Genomic DNA, 20480 nt, shown 5'->3' on the forward strand with positions numbered 1-20480 from the left:
AGGTGGACCAGGGTATCAAGGCACAACATTAAATCACACAAAATTCGGGAACCAAATAGGAGATTTTAAAAAGTTACCAGTCTCTGTGTTCATGTGAAAATCCATGGTCAAGAGGGGATGGGATATTTGGATAGTGCTCATAAGCCCTCTTCCAGACATATACAGTGCCTTGCAAAAGCATTCACCCCCTTGAGTTTTTCAACATTTTTGGCACGAAACAACCACAAACAAATATATTTCACTGAAATTATATGTGAAAGTTAAACACAAAGTAGCACACAATCGTGAAGTAAATGGAAGGAACTGTATATCTCATTTCAAACTTGTAGGGTGTGGCATAAGTATTTGTCCCCCCTGAATTAATAGTTTGTCGAACCCCCTTTTGCTGCAATTACAGCTTCAAGTCTTTTGGAGTACTTCTTGATCAGTTTTGTACATCAGGGCCCAGTTGTTCAATTTTCAGTTATTCTAACCACTGTTTAACCCCTAACCGCCGGTTAAATTCTTAACCCGCCGTTAACTAACCGGTCGTTAAATGTGCATTGTTTAATACATGGTTAGTCACGCTGTTTGTTTACGGCATTGTCAAAGTTAACCATGCCGTTGACGTCACTGGTTAGCAGCGATATATCCCACAATCCCTTTTTTTGTTTACTTCCAGGTGAGCGAAAGAAATGGACACTATCCAAACGACTCCTGGCACTTGCAGAATAGAAAGAAGCAGGAGGTATTTTGCTGATGAAGAAAATGTTATTCAATGGTTCAATGGTTGAAGCAACTTAGGAGTTTTTGTGAAATAATATATTTTTATTATTATTCATTATAATAATTTTTTTCTACTGTGTGTATTTTCAGTGAATATTTTGTGTAATATTTTTGCAGCATATAATATTGCATGTTTTTTTCTACAATGTTTGTATTTTTTTTCTTCTTATATTTTGATAGAATAGTTTTGAATTATTTGTCTTGTTTTTGTATTTACATACTTCTGTGTGTATTTTTCATCTATTTATAATTATTACTAATATTTGTAATTACTGTTTTAAATTAAAATTAATAGAAAATAATGTTTTATTATTATTATTATTATTATTATATTTAATTTAAATTTAAAATAATTTAACTGAAATAATCAGCCGCTGTTCACAGTGTTGTTTAATTATTGACGTGAAAACAAACAAGAAACATCGCAGAAAACCCCTCTTTGGAATCACCTCCCACTAAATGTTGGGCAAGCCCCCTTTTAGAACTCATCTTTAAAAAAAAAAGAAGTATTCTTTCTCTTTTGACTCAGCATGAGACTTGGCATTGTATTACTGCTAAGTGGTAGCATGTGTGTAACTCTTCATCAGAATAATCACCAATGTCAAAGTCAAGCCCTCGATACTCTTTCCCCCCTGCTCGCTCAACAGGCATAATGAAGGCAGCATTAGCTACGAAGGCAGAACTGCACACCACACTGTTAAAAAGTTAGCTGCGGTCCTTAGGTGTGTTAACTTTAACAGAATCTTAACAGCCGGTTAAAGTTAACAGAGTTTTGAACAACAAGATAACAGTGCTCTTAAAGTTAACGGTCGGTTAAATCTACTTAACCAGTGGTTAGAGATATAACCGAGTTTTGAACAACCGGGCCCAGGAGGCTGAAATGTTTGCCCATTTCTCCTTGCAAAACATCTCCAACTCAGGTAGGTTAGATGAAGAGTGTTTGTGAATCAATCTTGAGATCTATCCACAGATTTTCTATTGGCTTTAGATCAGGACTTTGGCTTGCTGCAAGGTGAACCTTCGTCCCAGTCTCAGGTCTATTGCAGAACGCAACGGGTTCTCTTACAAGATTGCCCTGTATTTGGCACTAACAGTCTTCCCTTCTCCTCACACCACCTTCCCTGTCCCTGCAGAAGAGAAACATCGCCAGAGCATGATGCTCCCACCACCATGTTTGACAGTGGGGATGGTGTATTGAGACTGATGAGCAGTGTTGTTCTTACAAACATAGCGTTTGAAATGTATGCCAAAAAGTTCAATTTTGGTCTCATCTGACCAGAGCACCTTCTTCCACTCAATAGTGTCTCCTACATGGCTTCTGGCAAACTGCAGACGTGACTTCTTGTGGCTCGGTTTTAGAAAAGGTTTTCTTCTTGCCACCATTCCATACAGGCCAGATTTGTGCAGTACACGGCTGATGGTTGTTCTATGGACAGATTCCTCAACCACTGCTGTTGATCTTTGCAGTTCATTTAGAGCGGAGGTGGGCAAACTCGGTCTTCGAGGGCAGGAGTCCTGCAGGTTTTGGAGGTCTCCCTTTTCAAACCCAAGCTGATTCCAATCAACAGGATAGTTATCAGGCTTATGCATAGTGTGTTGATGAGGTGATAATATATCAGCTGTGTTGGAGAAGGGGAATCATCCAAAACCTGCAGGACACCAGCCCTCAAGGACCGAGTTTTCCCACCCCTGATTTAGAGTGATCAAAGGCCTCTTGGGTACTTCTCTGATGAGTGCCCTCCTTCTTCTGTCAGAAACTTTGGAGGGACGGCCTTGTCTTGGTTGATTTGTGGTTGTTTGGTACACCATCCACTTGGGTGGGTGATTGATTGAACAGTACTCTGTGATGATCAAAGCTTTTGAAATGCTTTTGTATACTTCTATGGCTTTAAATCTCTCATTGCTCTGGACCAGCCAGGTGTGTTCTTTAGTCTTCATAATGCTGACTAAAGATTAAGGTTGCGGTTCACAAACGCTCTTTATTAAGCCTAGCTGAACCGGAGCTGTTTTGCAAGGAGAAATAGGCAAACATTTCAGCCTCCTGATGTGCAAAACTGGATAGAGACATACCCCAAGACCTGAAGCTGTAATTGCAGCAAAAGGGGGTTCGATAAAGTATTAGTTCAGGGGGAGCTGAATACTTTTGCACACCCTACTTTCCATTTTTTTTTTTTTTATAAAACAAGTTTGAAATAAGATAGACACTTTGGCCCAATCCTATTACTTCCTCTTCACCCTGCACCCTCTCCCTTCTACTTCTTCGGGGAGGCAAAGAAAAAAATCCCTCGAGGAATTGGTAACGTACTATCGCTATCCAATCCGCTACGTTGTCACCTCGAGCCGCCGCAGGTGCGGGCTGGTTATGATGTTAACGGACGCGACAAAAGCGAGCATTTACTAAAACACACAATTGTGCCAATTTCTGCCAAAGTATAGAACATTCAATAAAACCACTATCCTTATTATGACTATAACTATTAGTATACTTACATTTACGTGTCTCCTGCGTTTCGTTATTTACTGGTGTCGCCATTACTTCCGCCATTGCTTCCCGCGGTGTTGCCGAGAGGGCGTGACTGTAGTAAGGGAGAACCGACGGAGGTCTATCTTCGTGAAAAGGGACTTGCAGCCCTTGTCTCTAACCCTCCCCCTACATTTTACGGGGAATTGGGAAATTCCTTTGTCCACATGAACGCATTCATAAGGGGGAGGGACAAGAGGTAAGGAGCGGTATTGGGATTGGGCCTTTGTTTCACTTCAAGATTGTGTGCTACTTTGTGTTTAACTTTCACATAAAATTTCCATAAAATATATTTGTTTGTGGTCGTACCGTGCCAGAATGTTGAAAAACTCAAGGGGAAGGTGGAGAGTTCAACAGAGAGACCCTTACAGTACCTTCCAGCACATAAGAAGAGTCAACTTCCAGGTATGTGTTTGTAAGAGGGCTCATGAACACTACAGAGATCCCATCCCATCTCAACCATGGATTTCACGTGAACACAGAGACTGGCAAGTTAGGACCACTCTGGTTTGAGGGTGATGTCATCCCCAAAGCCACAGGTGTCAGAGTCCGGTACTCGAGGGCCTGAAGTCGTGCATGTTTTTGAAGTTTCTCTAATCCAACACACCTGATTCAATGATCAGGATCATTATCAAGCTCCTGCACGGCTTGCTGATGATCTTAAATATGAATCAGCTGCGTTGAACGTGGGAAACCTCTAAAACATGCAGGAGCCAACTGATGAAATCCATACAAATATGGATGATGATGATCAGGAAGAGGAGGATGATTGAATTTCAGTTATATTTTAATCATACTTCAATTTTATGGTTAAACCGCACTTTACTATTTCTCAATTTGGCTACACAAAATGTTAATCTATTGTTAAGAAATGTTCACAAGTCATTTTTATTCCTTGTCAGAATCTTGTTCTTTTCTAAATCTCCTATATACTTTAAATAATATGGTACTACATAACCCATGTTTCAAATATTGTTTAAGATTTTATTTAGATGCAGAAAAATTGCTTAATCCCATTTGAAATGGTAACTCTGGAATTTTCTTTTTTTTCCCCCCGATTTAGGGTACATGGGAGTATTTTGGCCATAGCTCCTCTAATATTTCAGATAGAAAGCTCATCTTGGACTTACATTGAAGGTTACAAATGTGGGAAGTCTTTAATATGCATTTAAGGCAGTGAGATGTATAATACAATGTTTGAAATGGATCACTTTTGATGGTAATTCGTTAGGCGGAGTGACATTTAAAAAAAAAATAGTATTTTAGGGTATGTTGAGGGTGATATTTGAGAATTTAAATACAGGAAGCCCATGATTATTTTCCTGCTAGTTCCCCCATGTGTCAGGATAGATACATTATGCAACATTTTGAGAGTTTTCTAACCATTTATACAGTTGCAGTACCTTGAAATTTGCAATTACACAATTTCGCCAGAAGCTTTTCCCAAAAAGGGTGTTTTTTGGCCCCTGTGACCAAACGGCCCCGAGTTGAGGGTGGTCCCTATTAACTTGTGATGACCCAAGGTATGAGATAACAGGAAATCATAGTAAAAAAAAAACGTAACAAGAAACATTGTTAGGAGTGGACCTGGCTCACGGCCTAAAGGAGAGGATAGCCTCGCTCCGACAGGTCATGTTGTTTGTACTTGTGCACCAAACAACAGTTCAGAGTGCCCAACGTTTTGGAAGACCTCCGAGGGGTTGCTGGAGAGCACTCCAGCCGGGGACTCAATCCTTCCAATTCTTTCAAAATGGCTTCGCCGCAATGACGAATTTTCGGGTGAGCAGAAGCCTTCTTTCTCTTTCTCGGAATCTTTGCTAAACAGGTTCTGATCTTCTGCCATGGAGAAAAACTGACCACAGTGGTGAGGACATGTTGATTGCTACGTGCTAGTTTGCTACTAGTGTGGGCCAGGTTTGGGTTATGCCAAGTGAGGCCGGTCTGGAGCGAGAGGCGTAATAGATGGCGGAAGCAGCGCGACGTTGTCTATCGAGGGCTGCTCGCCTTGCAAACACTTTACAGACTTTAATGAATCTATATCTATCCGGGCGATCAAAATGACAATCTGTTCCCAAATCGGCAGATATTTTATACGTGCGATAAATATTGTGCATCCCCAAAATTTATTAATATTATTATTATATGCAGTGCCCTCTTGTCAAGTCATACCAACTAGTGGATATAGATTGGCACACCACAATGCATCTTAGCTGTGTTTAAGAATATTTGTAATAATACTTGTCAGAAAATAGAGATACAATGTGTAATGCATTTACCTTGCTAGTAGTGTTACTCCAGTGATGTGCGTATTCTGTTCCCTCATTGCCTCCCAAGCTTTATCCTCATCTAGTCTTTTCAGCACTTCATCTAACTGAGCTCTCGCTAGCAAGATTCTCAGTGCATCGACCGCCACTCTGGACACACAGAGAAGACAAAAATATTAGTCACTATAATCTTGTGGATACAAGACGACAAATATGCCAACCCTGCAACGTGGACGGAGGCGGTGCGTTTGGTGGCGTTATCCTTTGGTGCAAATACACCAACACTCACTGCCAGTCTGACAATGAGACAGGAGAAGAGCTGAGAAAACTTGCTTACGGCCGGCTCCTGACTCTGGCCATTTAATAACAATTCCTTGAGACCACATGTCATCTAGAAAGGAAAAAAAAAAAACACACACATTTGTGACAGTGATGTACTACAATACCAGGGTGGCAGCATGCAGTGTGTTTATCACTTACAGCAAGTGGCTTATTAGTAGCCACCTTGGTTGTTCCTCCTCTGATCATTGACTCTTTCTTGTCCACATAGGGAGCCATGACGGCAAGTTTCTCCATCACTATCTCTATGATTTGACTGGCCACTATGGGGTCTGCTCCTAAAGCCATCCACATCTCGCCGGTCCAGCTGAAAAGATATGAAAAAAAATGCATTGAAAGACTATTTGAGGGGCAAAAGTATTTGCATTAACTCTTTCATGGCACTAAAGTGTGTGGTGACCAAATGTAAAAATGTTGTGTACTTTTACCTGTCATATGGTAGTGGTTGCTCAACAAGTGTATTAACAACAATCTGGAGATGCTGAGAGGCCATGATTAGCACCGTCTGCCCAACTGCCACTCTCACCTAAATTCATGCGCAAGTTTTTTAAATGACCATAATGCATGACACAATCTTATAAAACGATTGCCATTTCAAACGTAAAAAAAATACAAACAATGAAGTTGGGATGTTTTGTTAAACATAAATTATATACGAATACAATGATTTGCAAATCATGTTAAAATTTTATATGATTGAATAAACTACAAAGACAAGATATTTAATGGTCAAACAGAATTTTTTTATTGTGTTTAGCAAATAATGATTACCGGTAACTTTATGGCTTGGAATTTTATGACTGCAACACATTCCAAAAAAGCTGGGACAAGGTCATCATGTTTACCACTGCTGCATAACTTTTCTTTTAACAGCATTCAATAAATGTTTGGGAACTGAGGACACTAATTGTTAAAGCTATGTAGGTGGAATTCTTTCCCATTCTTGCTTGATTTACAGCATCAGCTGTTCAACAGTCTGGGTTTTCCATTGTATTTTACGCTTCATAACGCGGCACACATTTTCAATGGGAGACGGACGGGTCTGGACTGCAGGCAGGCCAGTCTAGTGCCCGCACTGTTTTACTGCGAAGCCAAGCTGTTGAAACGCCTTCAGAATATGATTTGTAGGGCCCGACCGTTATGCATTTTTTTTAGGCCAATGCCGATATCGATTTTTGGCAGAAAAAAAATGCAGATTATCGATGAATCGGGCGATTATTTTAATATATAATGCATAAAACTATCCCCCCTTTCCTAACTTTTGCTATTAAGATTTACTCTGCTTTGAATGACAAGTCCATAGTATGACTTTATCAACAAATTTCATGAAGTATACAAGGTTATTGTATAGATGTATGTATCAATAATAAAACCATGATCCCGCCCCCTTCCCGCCACGCGCCTGCAATGGCAATGGAGGCCGTGTAGTGTCGTTCCGTACAGTGTGGTGTGGTAGCGTGTCGTGCGGGGCTAGTGGAAAAGCAGCCTTAGATGAGCTCAGACCCAGAGAAGCTGGCGGCATTTCTGGGTGTTAGTGATAAACGGCTTTTGTTTCGCAGAGTTGCATTTTAAGTTGCACTTAAGGCTGTAGTGCCAAGCTGTATTTACTGACATTGTTTTTCTGAAGGGCTCCTGAGGCCATGTGGTGATATTTTTTACACATTGATGCCGGTTTTTGGTGCAGTGCTGCCTGAGGGATGTTTTCGGTAGGGATGCATGATAATGCTATTTTCAACGGATAAGGTAAACCAATCATTTAAAAAGTGTCAATGCTGATAACCGATGAGTTAGCCGATAATTGATTGCAAAATTAACTTTAATACAAATATACTTTTGAGTCCTACTATAAGTCTAACATGTACAAATACATTGAAACATTGTGTAAAACCATGAAGCTGAATTTTATTGACATCTCTGCTTCAAAGACAACCAGTAACTCATTTTGACTTTCAAAACAAAAGTCATGTTTAAAACATGCAACAAAAAACTGCAAGGGTAACATTTTGGGGAGACACAGTAAAGAAAGCCCACACTGGCGACTGCAATGTCGCCATTATGCATCTTCTGTGAACGCGAGGTTGTGCGCATTATGATGTCACAAATGCGACACTACATAGGAGAGCGGAGGGGTTGAGGAGTTGGGCACAACCACAACAGATGGACCAACGTGGCATGTCTATTATTATCGGCAGATTTTTATCTGGTTTATCTGTATGATGTTGATGCCGATGTTGCAGTGATTTCTCCAGATTCTCTGAACCTTTTGATATTATTGACCATAGATGATAAAATCAAAACATGCGTAAGCATGACATGGATGATTCATCAATATCTTCGTACTTGAACTTGATCGTAATGTATTCTGCAAATTTAGAACATCCTCTGACCATGCGTTCGCACAAATAATGACAGACTATCTAAAAAATAAAAAAACATTTAAAAAAATTATCCTTTACCCTATATACACAACATACTTGGAACTACATTAAAACACTAATAATAAAATTAATATATTAAATCAATAATTTGCCAATGAGTTGACTAATGTCCTAAATAAACATGAAAAAGGACATTAGTCACGTTTAGTCTGGTTCTGCTTAAGTGCTTGTATGTGATTATGTACTGGATTGAGTGTGTCCGCCGTCGCGCTGTGGCTGTCACTCAAGAGCAGTGCAGCCGCACCACTACACCACTCGGATGAATCTAGTAGCCTTACACATGCACGTAAAAAATCTAGAAATTTACAGTTGAGAAATGACCGTCAAAAAGGGGGCACACGTCTCTGGCTTGCTTGTGATCTGCTCGGCATGCATTTCTTCAACTGCAAACGCTGCTTTTCCGTGCTATATTTATCCCTTACTATGTATTTTAACAATAATTTTTGTGTGGGGTTTGTTTATTGATTGCCTCATAATTGATATTTTCTATGTGTGTTCTGTGTACGCACACAAATATTTTGAAAATAGAATAACTTTGAAAAAATCTCTCGTGAATCTTTTTTTTTCCTAACCTCTGTGCATTGGCTGAGATACGTCAAACGGATGCCCTTTTTAGGGTGGAAATAAGCGCGGGTTATGCGAATTGGGGCGCCGCAGGCACGTGTGCTTTTATTTAGAACGAATTCTGATTCATCAACATACGCAGTCGTGCGAACAAAACGAGCTGGTGTGCACGTGTTGTGAGTCCAACGGTGATTTTGTGTATATGTCCAACTTGTGCGCAGAGTACGAACATTCCTGTGCATTTGTTAGTGAATGAGGCCCAGTGTTCTTAAGCTGTTTGACTATTTTCTCACACAGTTGTTCACTTCTTCTTGTTCTTTGCTTGTGAATGATTGAGCAATTCAGGGAAGCTCATTTTATACCCAATCATGGCACCCACCTGTTCCCAATAGAGATCCGGATCGAGCTACTCGATTAGTGATTCAGTAATTGACTCACCTGATATGAAGTGATCTCTACACAAGCAATGAGGAGGATCCCAAATCCTTGTTGTTGACCCTTTTTATGGCTGCTGTGATCCATTGGCTACGCATTGGTTCCTCTTTTGGTAGCCTGATGAATGGTGGATTCTTTTTTTGCCTTTTCTCGTTGTGGCAGCTGATCCACAACAGCCGTCAATCATTGTTAAAGTGTGGCGTTTGCCATTTATTTAAAGTGGCAGACGCGTTTTCTGTGCTGCCAAAATGGCTGCGCTAACGCCCATTTTGGGATGTGTGACTTCAATGTCCGGATCTTTATTAACCTGTTCACCTGTGGGATGTTCCAAACAGGTGTTTCCTCAACTTTCTCAGCCTTTTTTGACACCTGTCCCAGCTTTTTTGGACATGTTGCAGCCATAAAATTCTAAGTTAATGATAATTTGCGAAAAAACAAAGTTTATCAGTTTTAAAAATTACATATCTTGTCTTTGTAGTGTTTTCAATTAAATACAGGTTGAACATGATTTGCAAATCATTGCATTCTGTTTTTTTATTTACGTTTAACACAACATCCCAACTTCATTGGAATAGGTTTTGTATTAAAAAAAACATTCAATAAAAGCTAATAAATATTGATGTGTGGTATTGCCTTAGCCTACCTGCTCCTCAGTGATGCTCTGCAGTCGCACATGAAGCACCTCCAGCATCTCTGGTACCTGGCACAAATAAATTCAGACTCTGTGAGACCAAAACTACCGTTATTTCAAATGACGCAACAAGCACAGTGTCCAGCAATCAAGGGTGTGCCGCCTGTAAGCAATAGCGCTACCATCTCTTGTAGTCCGCCTCCTCTGTTCTTCAACAACGTGTTCAGGATGACGGATGAAGCTCTGCAACAGTTCGTCTGACTGTCAACCAGCCCCTCGAACAACATGAACACCAATGTGGTCATTTGCTGCTGAGGTAGACGCTTACTCATCACCTGAAGTGCATGAGAAAATACACAGTGACAGCACATGTGTTACATTCACTTCACTACATTCATACATTTAGTGGTTCTAAATTATAGATTAAAGCTACATTCATCCCAAAAGAGCCTGTTAATGACTGAGTATGTGCTGAAATGTACCTTGGTGAGCTCAGAGCAGGTCTTGTAGAGGATTGAATGGTCAGGGTTTTCTAGTTGTGTTTTAAGGTGTAAGAGACCGTCCACTGCTTCATCTTTATAGTCAAGGGCGAAACCTGATTTTCATATTCAACAGGACAAATTTAATTAAAAGGCATGCATTTGAAAAAAAAAAAAATGAGACTACTGTATACTATACATCATCATTACAGCTGAGTCTTATTGCACAATTTATGATTTAGTCAGTTTGATTGGCAATTTTTTTTCCTGTTCCAACATGCCTGGCACACAGTGCAGAAAAGCATTCTCCATAGTTGGGTTAGTTGGGTGTGGAAGAACCTGACATCCTAATTCCTTTTAGCTGTAATTGCCAGTGATCCAGTTTTGTCAGTGTATGTCAACCTGAAACTAAAAACTATTTTAAAAATGAATAAATAAAAACAAAAAAACTGAGAGCCCACACATTATATTACATAATAACACACATGACAAGCTCATCAATGTTTTTTTGTTTAAAAAAAAAATAGAAAAGTGTTTTCACCTTCATAGTGTAGTTGGATAGAAAGCAGTATGTATACACAGTCAATAGCGGTGGTGCGGACAGCAAGATGAGGGTCGGAACAGCGTGGAGACAGTCGACCGAGCAGAGCTCCAAGGTTGTGGAAGGACATCATGTTCTAGACAAGGTTGCAAGCAAGAAAAAGTCTAAATTAGATGTCATGTAGTAAATCAACACTTGAATCTGTGCCTGTGTCCAAATTCACAAAGATGGGTCCTCCGAAGGCCGAATTTGTCGGCTGCATGACGCCACTCCTGGCGCGACTTGACAACACACACAGATTTACACAGGAATGAAGTGTCGGTCAATGCGCTACCGACAAGCAGCATCGACAATCCGTTCATATGTAAGTCCGCGCGTGCTGTCGAGTCATGCAGCCGACAAATTTGGCCTTTGGAGGACCCAGCCTTGTGAATTTGGAAACAAGCTACGTGTTCACCTTTACTGTCATGTTGTCCAGGTAGTGAGTCAGCATGTGAGCAGTGGCCGAGATAGCTCTCTTTCTCTCGTGGTCTAATGTTGAGGTCAGCCAGCATTCAACGTGCTGTGTAAGACATAACAACATGATGATGTTAGTCGATAAAGAGCAACGGAGGGAAACATCAGACAGATTTAATTATTATTAGGTTACAAAGAACACAATACATCTGTTATGTTTATCATTTAATTCCCTATAGTATGACAGACTGTCAATGCAATGAACTTAAAATCTGTGTAAAAATGTGACAGTACATAACTATGACAATGCTTGGCTTTGTTTGTGTATTAAACTTGTACTCATTTATTTATTTATCTATCTATCTATTAGCATTCAATGAATATATACTTTTATCCACTTCAGGAGTATTAAATATCCAATTAGAGGAAGATGCATTATAAACATTAAAAATACTTGGAATTAATCACAACAAATTTGAGACATTTATGCGCTTAATCTGCGTCAAACAAAGCATTTATAGATAGTCATAATCTTATTGTTATATGAAACTAAAACTGACTAACAAAAGCTGTGACAATTTTTCATGTAATGCTAATGTGAGCACCTCAATCGATTTGTCCTATATCTCCTTTTAGAATAAAGAAAGATAGACATCAGGCTTCCCTAATCCTGGTGCTTGAGGACCGGAGCCCTGCAGGTTTGAGATGATTATATGGATCAGGTGTGTTGGAGGACGAACATCGGACAATTTCCTCTAAACGGTCTGTTTTATGTACAATGGCACCGTCACAAATTAAAGTCTTCTCTATCAGTTAATGTTAACTTAAAATAAACTAGGTATGCTGGTTTTTCCACATTGCTTGAACATGAAAGTAAAGACTAGTATTGCGATTGGCTCATGAGATTTTTGTTTAAGATAACATTATTTGAAATGATGACGCACAAATGAAGATACTCCTAATAAATGTCAGTTGTATATATTACGCAGTCTTATGATGTGAAATTACTTCAATGTTTTGGAAGCGAAAATTTATTTTCAACAAAATTTCTGTACAACATATCTTATTCAGAGAACTGGATGTATGTCATTTATTCTGTGCACAGTAAATTAATAATTCATGATAATGAATACTGGCAATGTTTCAAATTAGGAGAGCTACATGGGAAAGAGTCCTACCTTGAATACACACTGTAAACTATCAGGCGTGGGATCCTTGCCGAGCACACTGCTCAGTAACCCATGCAGTGAAGACAATGTGTCTTTATACAAGGCCTGCACACATGACATGTTGGTCTGATTAACAATGTGGTGTCATAAAAATGTAGTACATGTGCAAGCGTGTTTGTATCTTAAGGTAGGCGGTAAAAATTTACTCAATTCACCTTTCTTTGTTTGGGGTCAAGTATTTCTTCTTCTTTTGTTGTTTTCTCTGGAGAGTGTGTCTCCGGTGGAAGAGAGAACACGCTGTTCACACACACCTTCAACAAGTCAAAACTCTCATTCTCACTCAATGCCGGGTCGAGAGGCCTGAAGCACTAAAAGGTCAAAGGATAAAACACTGGAAAATGAAATGAGTGTCACACCAGAAAGAATGACAACTCTCTGTTTGCAATAAGCTGTACAAACTCAATCTCATAAAACTGTTTCTTTCATTTAGCCAAGATCAGCTGTCAGTAGTTCTTTGTTAGGCGGGAAAAAAACATATTCATTGCAGAGAATAAATGTCAATAGCTAGTCTACTTCAAATGTGAAACTCCTAAGGAACATAACTGTAGGAGGATACATTAGGTTGGCACAAGTGCTCATCACCAGGTGGCGCACTGAAGTTCGAAGTGCATCAGCAGGTTCTGCCTTTATAAAATCCTGTCCATGAAAACCAATCAGCAAGAATCAATCAAGGTTTTGTTCTACTTGTCGTTAGTTAGTTAGCAGAATTAGCCCAAAATTATGCTACCAAACATTTGTGAAAGGGTGAATATGCAGCAGTGTAGTATATAATTGAAAATTTACTTTTTAATTGCTTGCCTAAATATATCGTATCAATTATGAAATTATACAACAAATTCAAATTGTATCTGATCTGCCCGTCTGTTACCAAGCCATTCTGATTTTGGCCCTATTGTTACTTAACAATCAGGCAAATAATAATTTCCAATCAATTAAATCTTTAATTAACCTAACATGTATTTGGTATGTGGTCAGAATTATTCAGAGTACCTAAAGGAAAACCACACAAACTAGGTGAGAGCATACAGCCTCCACAGAGGTAGGGCTAAGCAAACTAGCAGATGCCACATTAACCACATGCTCCACCATTTGTTTTATGAAGCAACTTAAAAGTGCTGATCACTCACCTGGATCATAGCAATGAGTTCTTGTTTGCGAGAGAAGACATAGCCTTGCTTCTTTACACACTCACTGATGGCTTTGGCAACAAGGCCAACACTCTGGATCAAACTTAGTTTCATTGTCAAATCCTAACATTGGCCACACAGACACACAATTGCAGGTACACAAAAAAGGTGGGGACACAAAAGAGAGCAAGGTGAGAGGACACAAACATCGCAACATTATGTTGACAGATTTAAATGCCAATTCTGAAGAATGAAATATGTATTCCACCACCAGTAGCAGATTTTATTAACAGCAAAGCAAAAGTAAATTTGAGAATTAAGAGCAATATGCAATGTAAACCTTCTAGACCTGAAGATTGAGCTGCCATTCTTCAGGGGTGTCCAAATCCAGTCCTCAAGGGCCACTACTATCCTGCATGCTTTAGATCAGAGGTGCCCAAAATCCGATCCTCAAGAGCCTCAATCCAGCCTGTTTTCCATGTCTCCCTAATCCAATACATCGGACTCAAATTATCAGATCATCAGCCAGTTTTGCAGAAGCCTCATAACGATACTGATTATGAATCAGGTGTGTTGGAGGAGTGAAACATAGAAAACCGGCTGGATTGGGGCTCTCGAGGACCAGACATGGACACCCCTGCTTCAGATCAGCTCATCATCAAGCTCTGCAGAAGCCTGAAGACGATCCTGATCATTTTAATCAGGTGTGTTGGAGGAGGGAGACATCTAAAACATGCAGGATAGAGGCCCTCGAAGACCGGATTTGGACACACCTGTTGTAGATGAAGAGAATGAATCAGTGTTGATTAGAGGAGGTCAGTTCAACAGCCACCCACAGGCTCTGGCATAGAAAGTGACAGACCCGTTTGAAGCTGAGATGCATGAACAAGCTGCTAGGAAAAAGAAAATAAGAAGTAGCCTGCTCAGCATTCACATGTTGTTCATTATTGTTCCGTTTACCTTTCGTAAGCAACTGAGAAAGACTTTAACGCAGACTTAAAGCATTTTGGCAACCAAAAAATGCTCCCATCATAGTGCCAATCCCATTGACAAGATGATACCCTTGTAGTGGAAAATTGTAAGGTTGTTAAAAAAGTTGGATACAAATGAAAATGTTTAATGCAACAAAGATATTTTAGATTTTTAGGAGTTAAGGTAAGATTTCAAAGACAGCATCACTGCAAACGTGTGCACCAGAAAAAGGAAAAAGACCAGGAAAGTGAGAAAGTTAACTTGCAAGTTGAAATTGAATTGAAATAGCCCTTCTTATCCCTGTGACGATACCTTTGTCTCTACTTTAATCCCCAGAACCTGTATGAAATAGAGGTAATATAGTCACAAGCCCAAATATGAATATTGGGGTTGAAACCCCCCCCCCAAAAATTGTTGCAACCTATAAAACTACATTTATTAGCTTTTGCCTGTTAGGAAAAAAAATAATCTACGAGAATTAATGATAGAGGACAAATCACAAAAGTTTCACAGACATACAGTATGTTCATTTAAATGTACCGGTATGCATTATTCATGACTGCGTAATTCCCTGTGTGGATATAATTGATTCAACACACTTAAAAAAAATACTTTCTGAGAATACTGATAAATTGTTAAAGTTTCCATTTTGTGATCACAACGGTAAACATCTTTACAGCGTATCGCCACAATATTTGTATTACCTTAGTGTTGAAGTGTTTACTGATGCAGCGAAGAATGTCTTGATCTATGCGATTCAGGATATTTTCTGGAGGAGCATTCACAGCCACTTGACCATAACACAAGATTAATGTGCTTTTTACCTTCTCCAGCTCGACGTCGTTACGATCCTGAGGACAGGAGCCGCAAAGAGAAATTGAGGATCAACTGATAACTTTAGGATTTGGAATTTATTAGAAATGTTCTATTTACTTTGAGCAGGTTGAAGATGCTTGGGGATTTCTTGAATGCATCAGACTTTCCAAACTCATCAAGCTTGGCCAGAGTTCCTTCTAAATGGCTGTTGGCACACAATCCAATGCATAGAGCCACACCCTGACCAAATGAGTAAACCAAATGAGTTATGTTCACCTTATCCAGATCTAAGTTAAGTCCAGTACTATTTAATCAAATTTATGGGAAAAATGTTATCCAAATGTTCTTCTTTCCTATATTTATCCAACTGCATTCATTTAGCAAGAATATTTAGTTTCTCAGTGGTGATCCTTTTCAACATAAACATAAAAAAAAGAAGAAAATAATCTTTAGTTTTTTAATGTGCTATTTAGTCATATCTTGCAATAAATATTTATTGAACATAAAATTTTACATTGTAAAATAGATCATCTTTAAATGCAAAGTGTATCAATATTGAATAGTATTAAGTGCCCATGAGCTGCCATTTTGGCTTAGTGCTACCACTAAACCTGCATCATTTGAGAAATTCACTAAGAGTTTAATTCAAGTCAATTACTCTAGGCAAAAATCAGCTCAAGAGAATGTAGTAATTTAGTTGACAATACCTCTCTTTCAACAGCATCATTGTGTCGTGCTGTGAGGAGGATTTCCTGCAACTGTTTTTTAACAAAGTCCTTATTAAAAGTATGCTGGAGGGTGACTCCAATACACCGATAAAGGAAACTCTGTCAAAGAAAGAACATTTTGAAATATTACTTCAACTTGCAATGGTTTCTGATTATAAAGTAGTTAGTAGGTGTGTACCTTCTCCTCCAAAGCATTGTTATAGGTGGAAAGATAACTTGTTGATTCTGCTGCAAACTGGCATACCCACTTGTCATCGTCAACAGCTCCCAATGTTTTAGACAGGAGCTGGAGACAATTCAATTATAGAGGCACTTCAGTCAAACATAAATTTTGTTAAAATAATATTTACAAAGGATATTCATGGCTCTGATTGGGGAAACCATACAGCTAGCGTATTTGTCGAGCCAGTGACATCGCATCGTTAAAAAAAGACCACGCCATTCTTGACACTTTATATTGGTCAATAAATCTTAAAAATAACAGACCCATTGAGATTAAGCAATTATACAGATTTGTGATAGAATATGAAATAAGTCTAAAATACACCAGTTCAAATGAAATCAATGGTTACACCACAGACTGGATATTAGTAAACGCTGCGGTATGGATAATGGATGAATGTTCAATTTACTCTAGTGCACATAATCTTATTTTTTTTATACAAAAAAAATCAACCTTCAACAGATTTTCATCCCAACTTTTCTTATCGAGGCTCTCTGCCGTTGACTCTGAAAACAAAACGGCCAAGAAAGTCAGAAAAAGACATTTGCTTTTGAGAGAAATTCAAATAATGACAATTTAAAAAAAACACTTCTTTGAACTGACTTGGTTTAAAGATTATTTCCATCAAGTAGGATCTATTTTTGCTCTCAGCGAAACATCTTACCTTCCAGTACAGTCAGGAGAGGAGGGAACTCTTGGTCCCAAACAGCCTCTGTGTTGCGGTGAATGTTGACAGAGAGGATTTGTAGGAGGGAGAGTGATGGAGCGCCATGACCTCTGTTATTGAATGGAAATGCTGCATTGACCTGGAATGAACAAAACATCATCAGGCATAAGTTTAGTGAATAGAAGCGCCAAGCAAGAATAGAAGCTGCTACTTTGTTAAACCGTACTCTTAAGATCGATTGGATATTAAAGGATTTAAAATAAAATAATTGAAAACAATTACTTTGTATTTTTTATTTTCTATGTGTGTTTACACGTGGCTTGTACTTACTAGCAGTTTGATCATCAGAGTTTGAGGAGAAGGAAGATTGACTACAAGAGACAAAAAAAAAGTTAACTTGCCAATTTGTGTGTTACCACACATCTGATGTTGCACCTACCTTCCTGTGAAAAGTCTATATTGAAGGTAGGTTCCTTGTTGTCTTTCTTTTTATTGCCAAGTACAATCAGACTCTTACACAGTGGCGTGGTGGCATTGCTGTACTGTGGCGGGGTTAGGTAGTAGAGCAACTTTGGCCAAAGCACCTAAGATCAAATGAATATATCAGCGCCAGGGACATAACATCAATGGTTACAACAGACAGAAGTAAAACTGAGTGACTGCTGCTTTTACATACATCAGCCAGACGTCCAACAGTTGTTGTCAGTAGATGAAGAGTGTTACCACACATCGTCCGCAACGACTCATTTGTTACCTCTTCTGGGTCTGCAGGTTTCTGTCCACGCTATAGGAAGACAAGCAAATGTTTAATTTTCATTGATGTGATTTTCATTGCAATTTTGGTTGCAAACCGAACAAATTTGGCTACTGTACATTCAAAATACATCTACAACCATTTGCAGGATTCTACATTCAGCCTTTTCGGTTGGTGGCCCAACGTGGCCTTGCCAGAATCAGCACTGGCCCTGTATATTGCTGGCATTGGGCCAATACCTCACATTAAAATTTGGTCAATTTAATCTTTTTTCAAAAATCTATGCTATTAGTCGGTCCCCACATGTTTTTTTTCCCACCACAAATTATTCACCAATTTGGAGTTTCGAAAATAGTTTGCTTTCCTTGATAATGCATTGTCAATAATTGAACAATCTATTTTTTTTAGGTATCTTAAAAAGGGATGATGACGTCAACACAGCACATCAATAAAACTCGTCACTTTAACACCACAAGCACAACACCACGAAGCACTTGGCAAAACAAAATAAAAGATCATTGATAATGATTCAACGTAAAATATAAGGTTATTCATAATAAAAAATAACTTTTGTATATTATACATAAGCAAGTGCACATTATGTTTTGCGCATGCGTGAAAATCAAGTAAAAAAAAACAACGTTTGGCTACCAAAGTAGCCGTGATTTGAATGGTGGAAATTAGAGTGCTGGAAGTGTATGTGTAACTGTACACCGAATCGTTTTAACGGCTTTAAGCCTTAAAAAGTAACTCTCAGACTCTTGCTCCACCCCTCACTAAGATTTGAAATCGTCGCTCAAAGGGAGTGTAGCCTGGAGGACCTTTGGGTTGCGAATGGGGAGAGGGTTGGGCGTGGTTTGACTGTGATTGACAGCAGCAACTCACTAAGAAGGCGTTTAAAGAGGCGTATGAGAATGAGCCAGTGGGTGGCGGGGTCGACTACATCATGCGGAACAAGTGATGGAGTACGCATTGTCTTGTGTAATGAGAGGACAAACAGCCAAATTGTGTTTATCTCCGTGTTTAACCTTAAGATGGCACTCCAAACACGGTTTTTGCCCCAAATTCAAGCTTTCAACAAACATGCACTAAAATGTCAAAATGACCAGGACATGTATACAGCATTTGTAAACACCAGTTTATACAGTTTATCAGCAACAACAACAAAAAGTTGATTTAGTGTTGAGTTACTCTTTAAGTGACAAACCGACAGGTATACTTTGTGCCATTTATAAGACTTGCACATACATAAAAGAAAGATCCAGACAGACGTAAGTAAGAGAGGCTACAATTTTTACATTTCTTGAACACATTTATTTTGTCAATATCCTGAAACCGAGAGTACAGTTGGAAGCATCACGATAAACCTGAAATAGTTTTCCAGTCACTGTCATTTTTTAAATAGATAAACGTTTCCACAATGTGTTGGCTTTAGTTTATATTTATTATTGCGACATATGTCATTGCGATATGTCACATTGCCGATTGATTCGCTGAGTGTTATGTGGCCAGAACAACACTATTTGTTTTTTGATTAAAATTTGTGGTTGATCAAGTTATTTTCAAGGCAAGTCCAAAGAATTAAATTAAACATGACAGTGCTGTCATGAAATGTGTAAATGTATAAATGTAAAGTGTAGGGGTCGGTGATATATAGGTACAAAAAAAAAAAATCAATATAGTTGCAAATGTACTGTAGTTATGATGCAGAGTACAAAGTGTGTAAAAACTGAATATTAAGTAAATATCTAACATCCGGTCAACTTTTACCCGCTCGCATAGAAGCTGCGTTAGTGAAGCGTTGCCAACATTTACTTGCTTTGTCAATCATAGTGTGTGTTTGCTCATCTCGGTGCAGGTTTTTTATGTGTGTTCGGCAGCTTTACTAGGTAGTGCAGTAGTCGTACTTGTGGATTTGCATTATCCTCCATATGGTTCATGGTGGAACAAAGTGTCAGTGAATTGCTCTTTACAGTGAACATTTTCTGGCACACATTACGATTTTATTTTGGTCTTGTCAAGCCTGAATAATTTCCAGGCGAGGGACGTGGACTTAGCATTGCTATTAAATTACTCGCTAAGATGAAGGACTCTATTAACTCACTTTAAAACACAGCTGTCTTCCGCTCGCCTGGCACTACCAAGCCACGCGACAGAATGAAGACATATCACTTCCTCCTCCTTTGCAGTCTATGCAAGCTGATTCGCCAAATGAAGAATTGAAATAATGCAATTTCTTTCGCCCCAAGGCTCACATAAGGCACACGCACATTGGGTGTTCACTGTTACTCTCTGGTAACCTAACCAAATGTCCTGACTATACACAAATATATAGAGAAATACTTTAAAATAAAATACCGAGATTCATAAAAATAAAAAATAAAATAGCAAAACCGCTATACCTGATATGTGTCCGGTAATGCACAGTGTTGAACTATGAATCGCACCAGTAACTCTCCTCCATCCAACTCCAGGTAACCATGATGGGCCATAGCACTGATAACCTGGACCACGCGCTTCTTAACCTAAGT

The 20480-nt window shown here is 39.0% G+C and overlaps 1 protein-coding gene across 3 annotated transcripts in view; it reads right to left on the minus strand.

Moving 5' to 3' along the window:
- mroh1 (maestro heat-like repeat family member 1) overlaps positions 1-20480 on the minus strand; it is a 58088-nt gene that overhangs the window by 29017 nt on the left and 8591 nt on the right. For 2 of the 3 annotated variants that reach the window (XM_086078397.1, XM_086078399.1), the window contains exons 13-36: positions 20352-20474; positions 17872-17979; positions 17635-17779; positions 17526-17566; positions 17193-17334; positions 16982-17034; positions 16484-16591; positions 16285-16404; positions 15695-15817; positions 15466-15612; positions 15074-15100; positions 13790-13912; positions 13219-13298; positions 12818-12962; positions 12612-12707; positions 11435-11539; positions 10978-11113; positions 10440-10552; positions 10140-10292; positions 9970-10026; positions 6318-6415; positions 6031-6196; positions 5772-5941; positions 5563-5700 (exon numbers count right to left, since the gene is read on the minus strand). In XM_086078397.1, coding sequence (XP_085934523.1) covers positions 5563-5700; positions 5772-5941; positions 6031-6196; positions 6318-6415; positions 9970-10026; positions 10140-10292; positions 10440-10552; positions 10978-11113; positions 11435-11539; positions 12612-12707; positions 12818-12962; positions 13219-13298; positions 13790-13912; positions 15074-15100; positions 15466-15612; positions 15695-15817; positions 16285-16404; positions 16484-16591; positions 16982-17034; positions 17193-17334; positions 17526-17566; positions 17635-17779; positions 17872-17979; positions 20352-20474 — 2717 coding nt within the window. The remainder of the gene's footprint in view (positions 1-5562; positions 5701-5771; positions 5942-6030; positions 6197-6317; positions 6416-9969; positions 10027-10139; positions 10293-10439; positions 10553-10977; positions 11114-11434; positions 11540-12611; positions 12708-12817; positions 12963-13218; positions 13299-13789; positions 13913-15073; positions 15101-15465; positions 15613-15694; positions 15818-16284; positions 16405-16483; positions 16592-16981; positions 17035-17192; positions 17335-17525; positions 17567-17634; positions 17780-17871; positions 17980-20351; positions 20475-20480) is intronic. The other variant, XM_086078398.1, reaches the window with a different exon arrangement.

This window comes from Leptonotus elevatus, chromosome 6, assembly GCF_054856555.1.
Source record: "Leptonotus elevatus isolate MCC_2025b chromosome 6, RoL_Lele_1.0, whole genome shotgun sequence".
Classification (NCBI taxonomy): domain Eukaryota; kingdom Metazoa; phylum Chordata; class Actinopteri; order Syngnathiformes; family Syngnathidae; genus Leptonotus; species Leptonotus elevatus.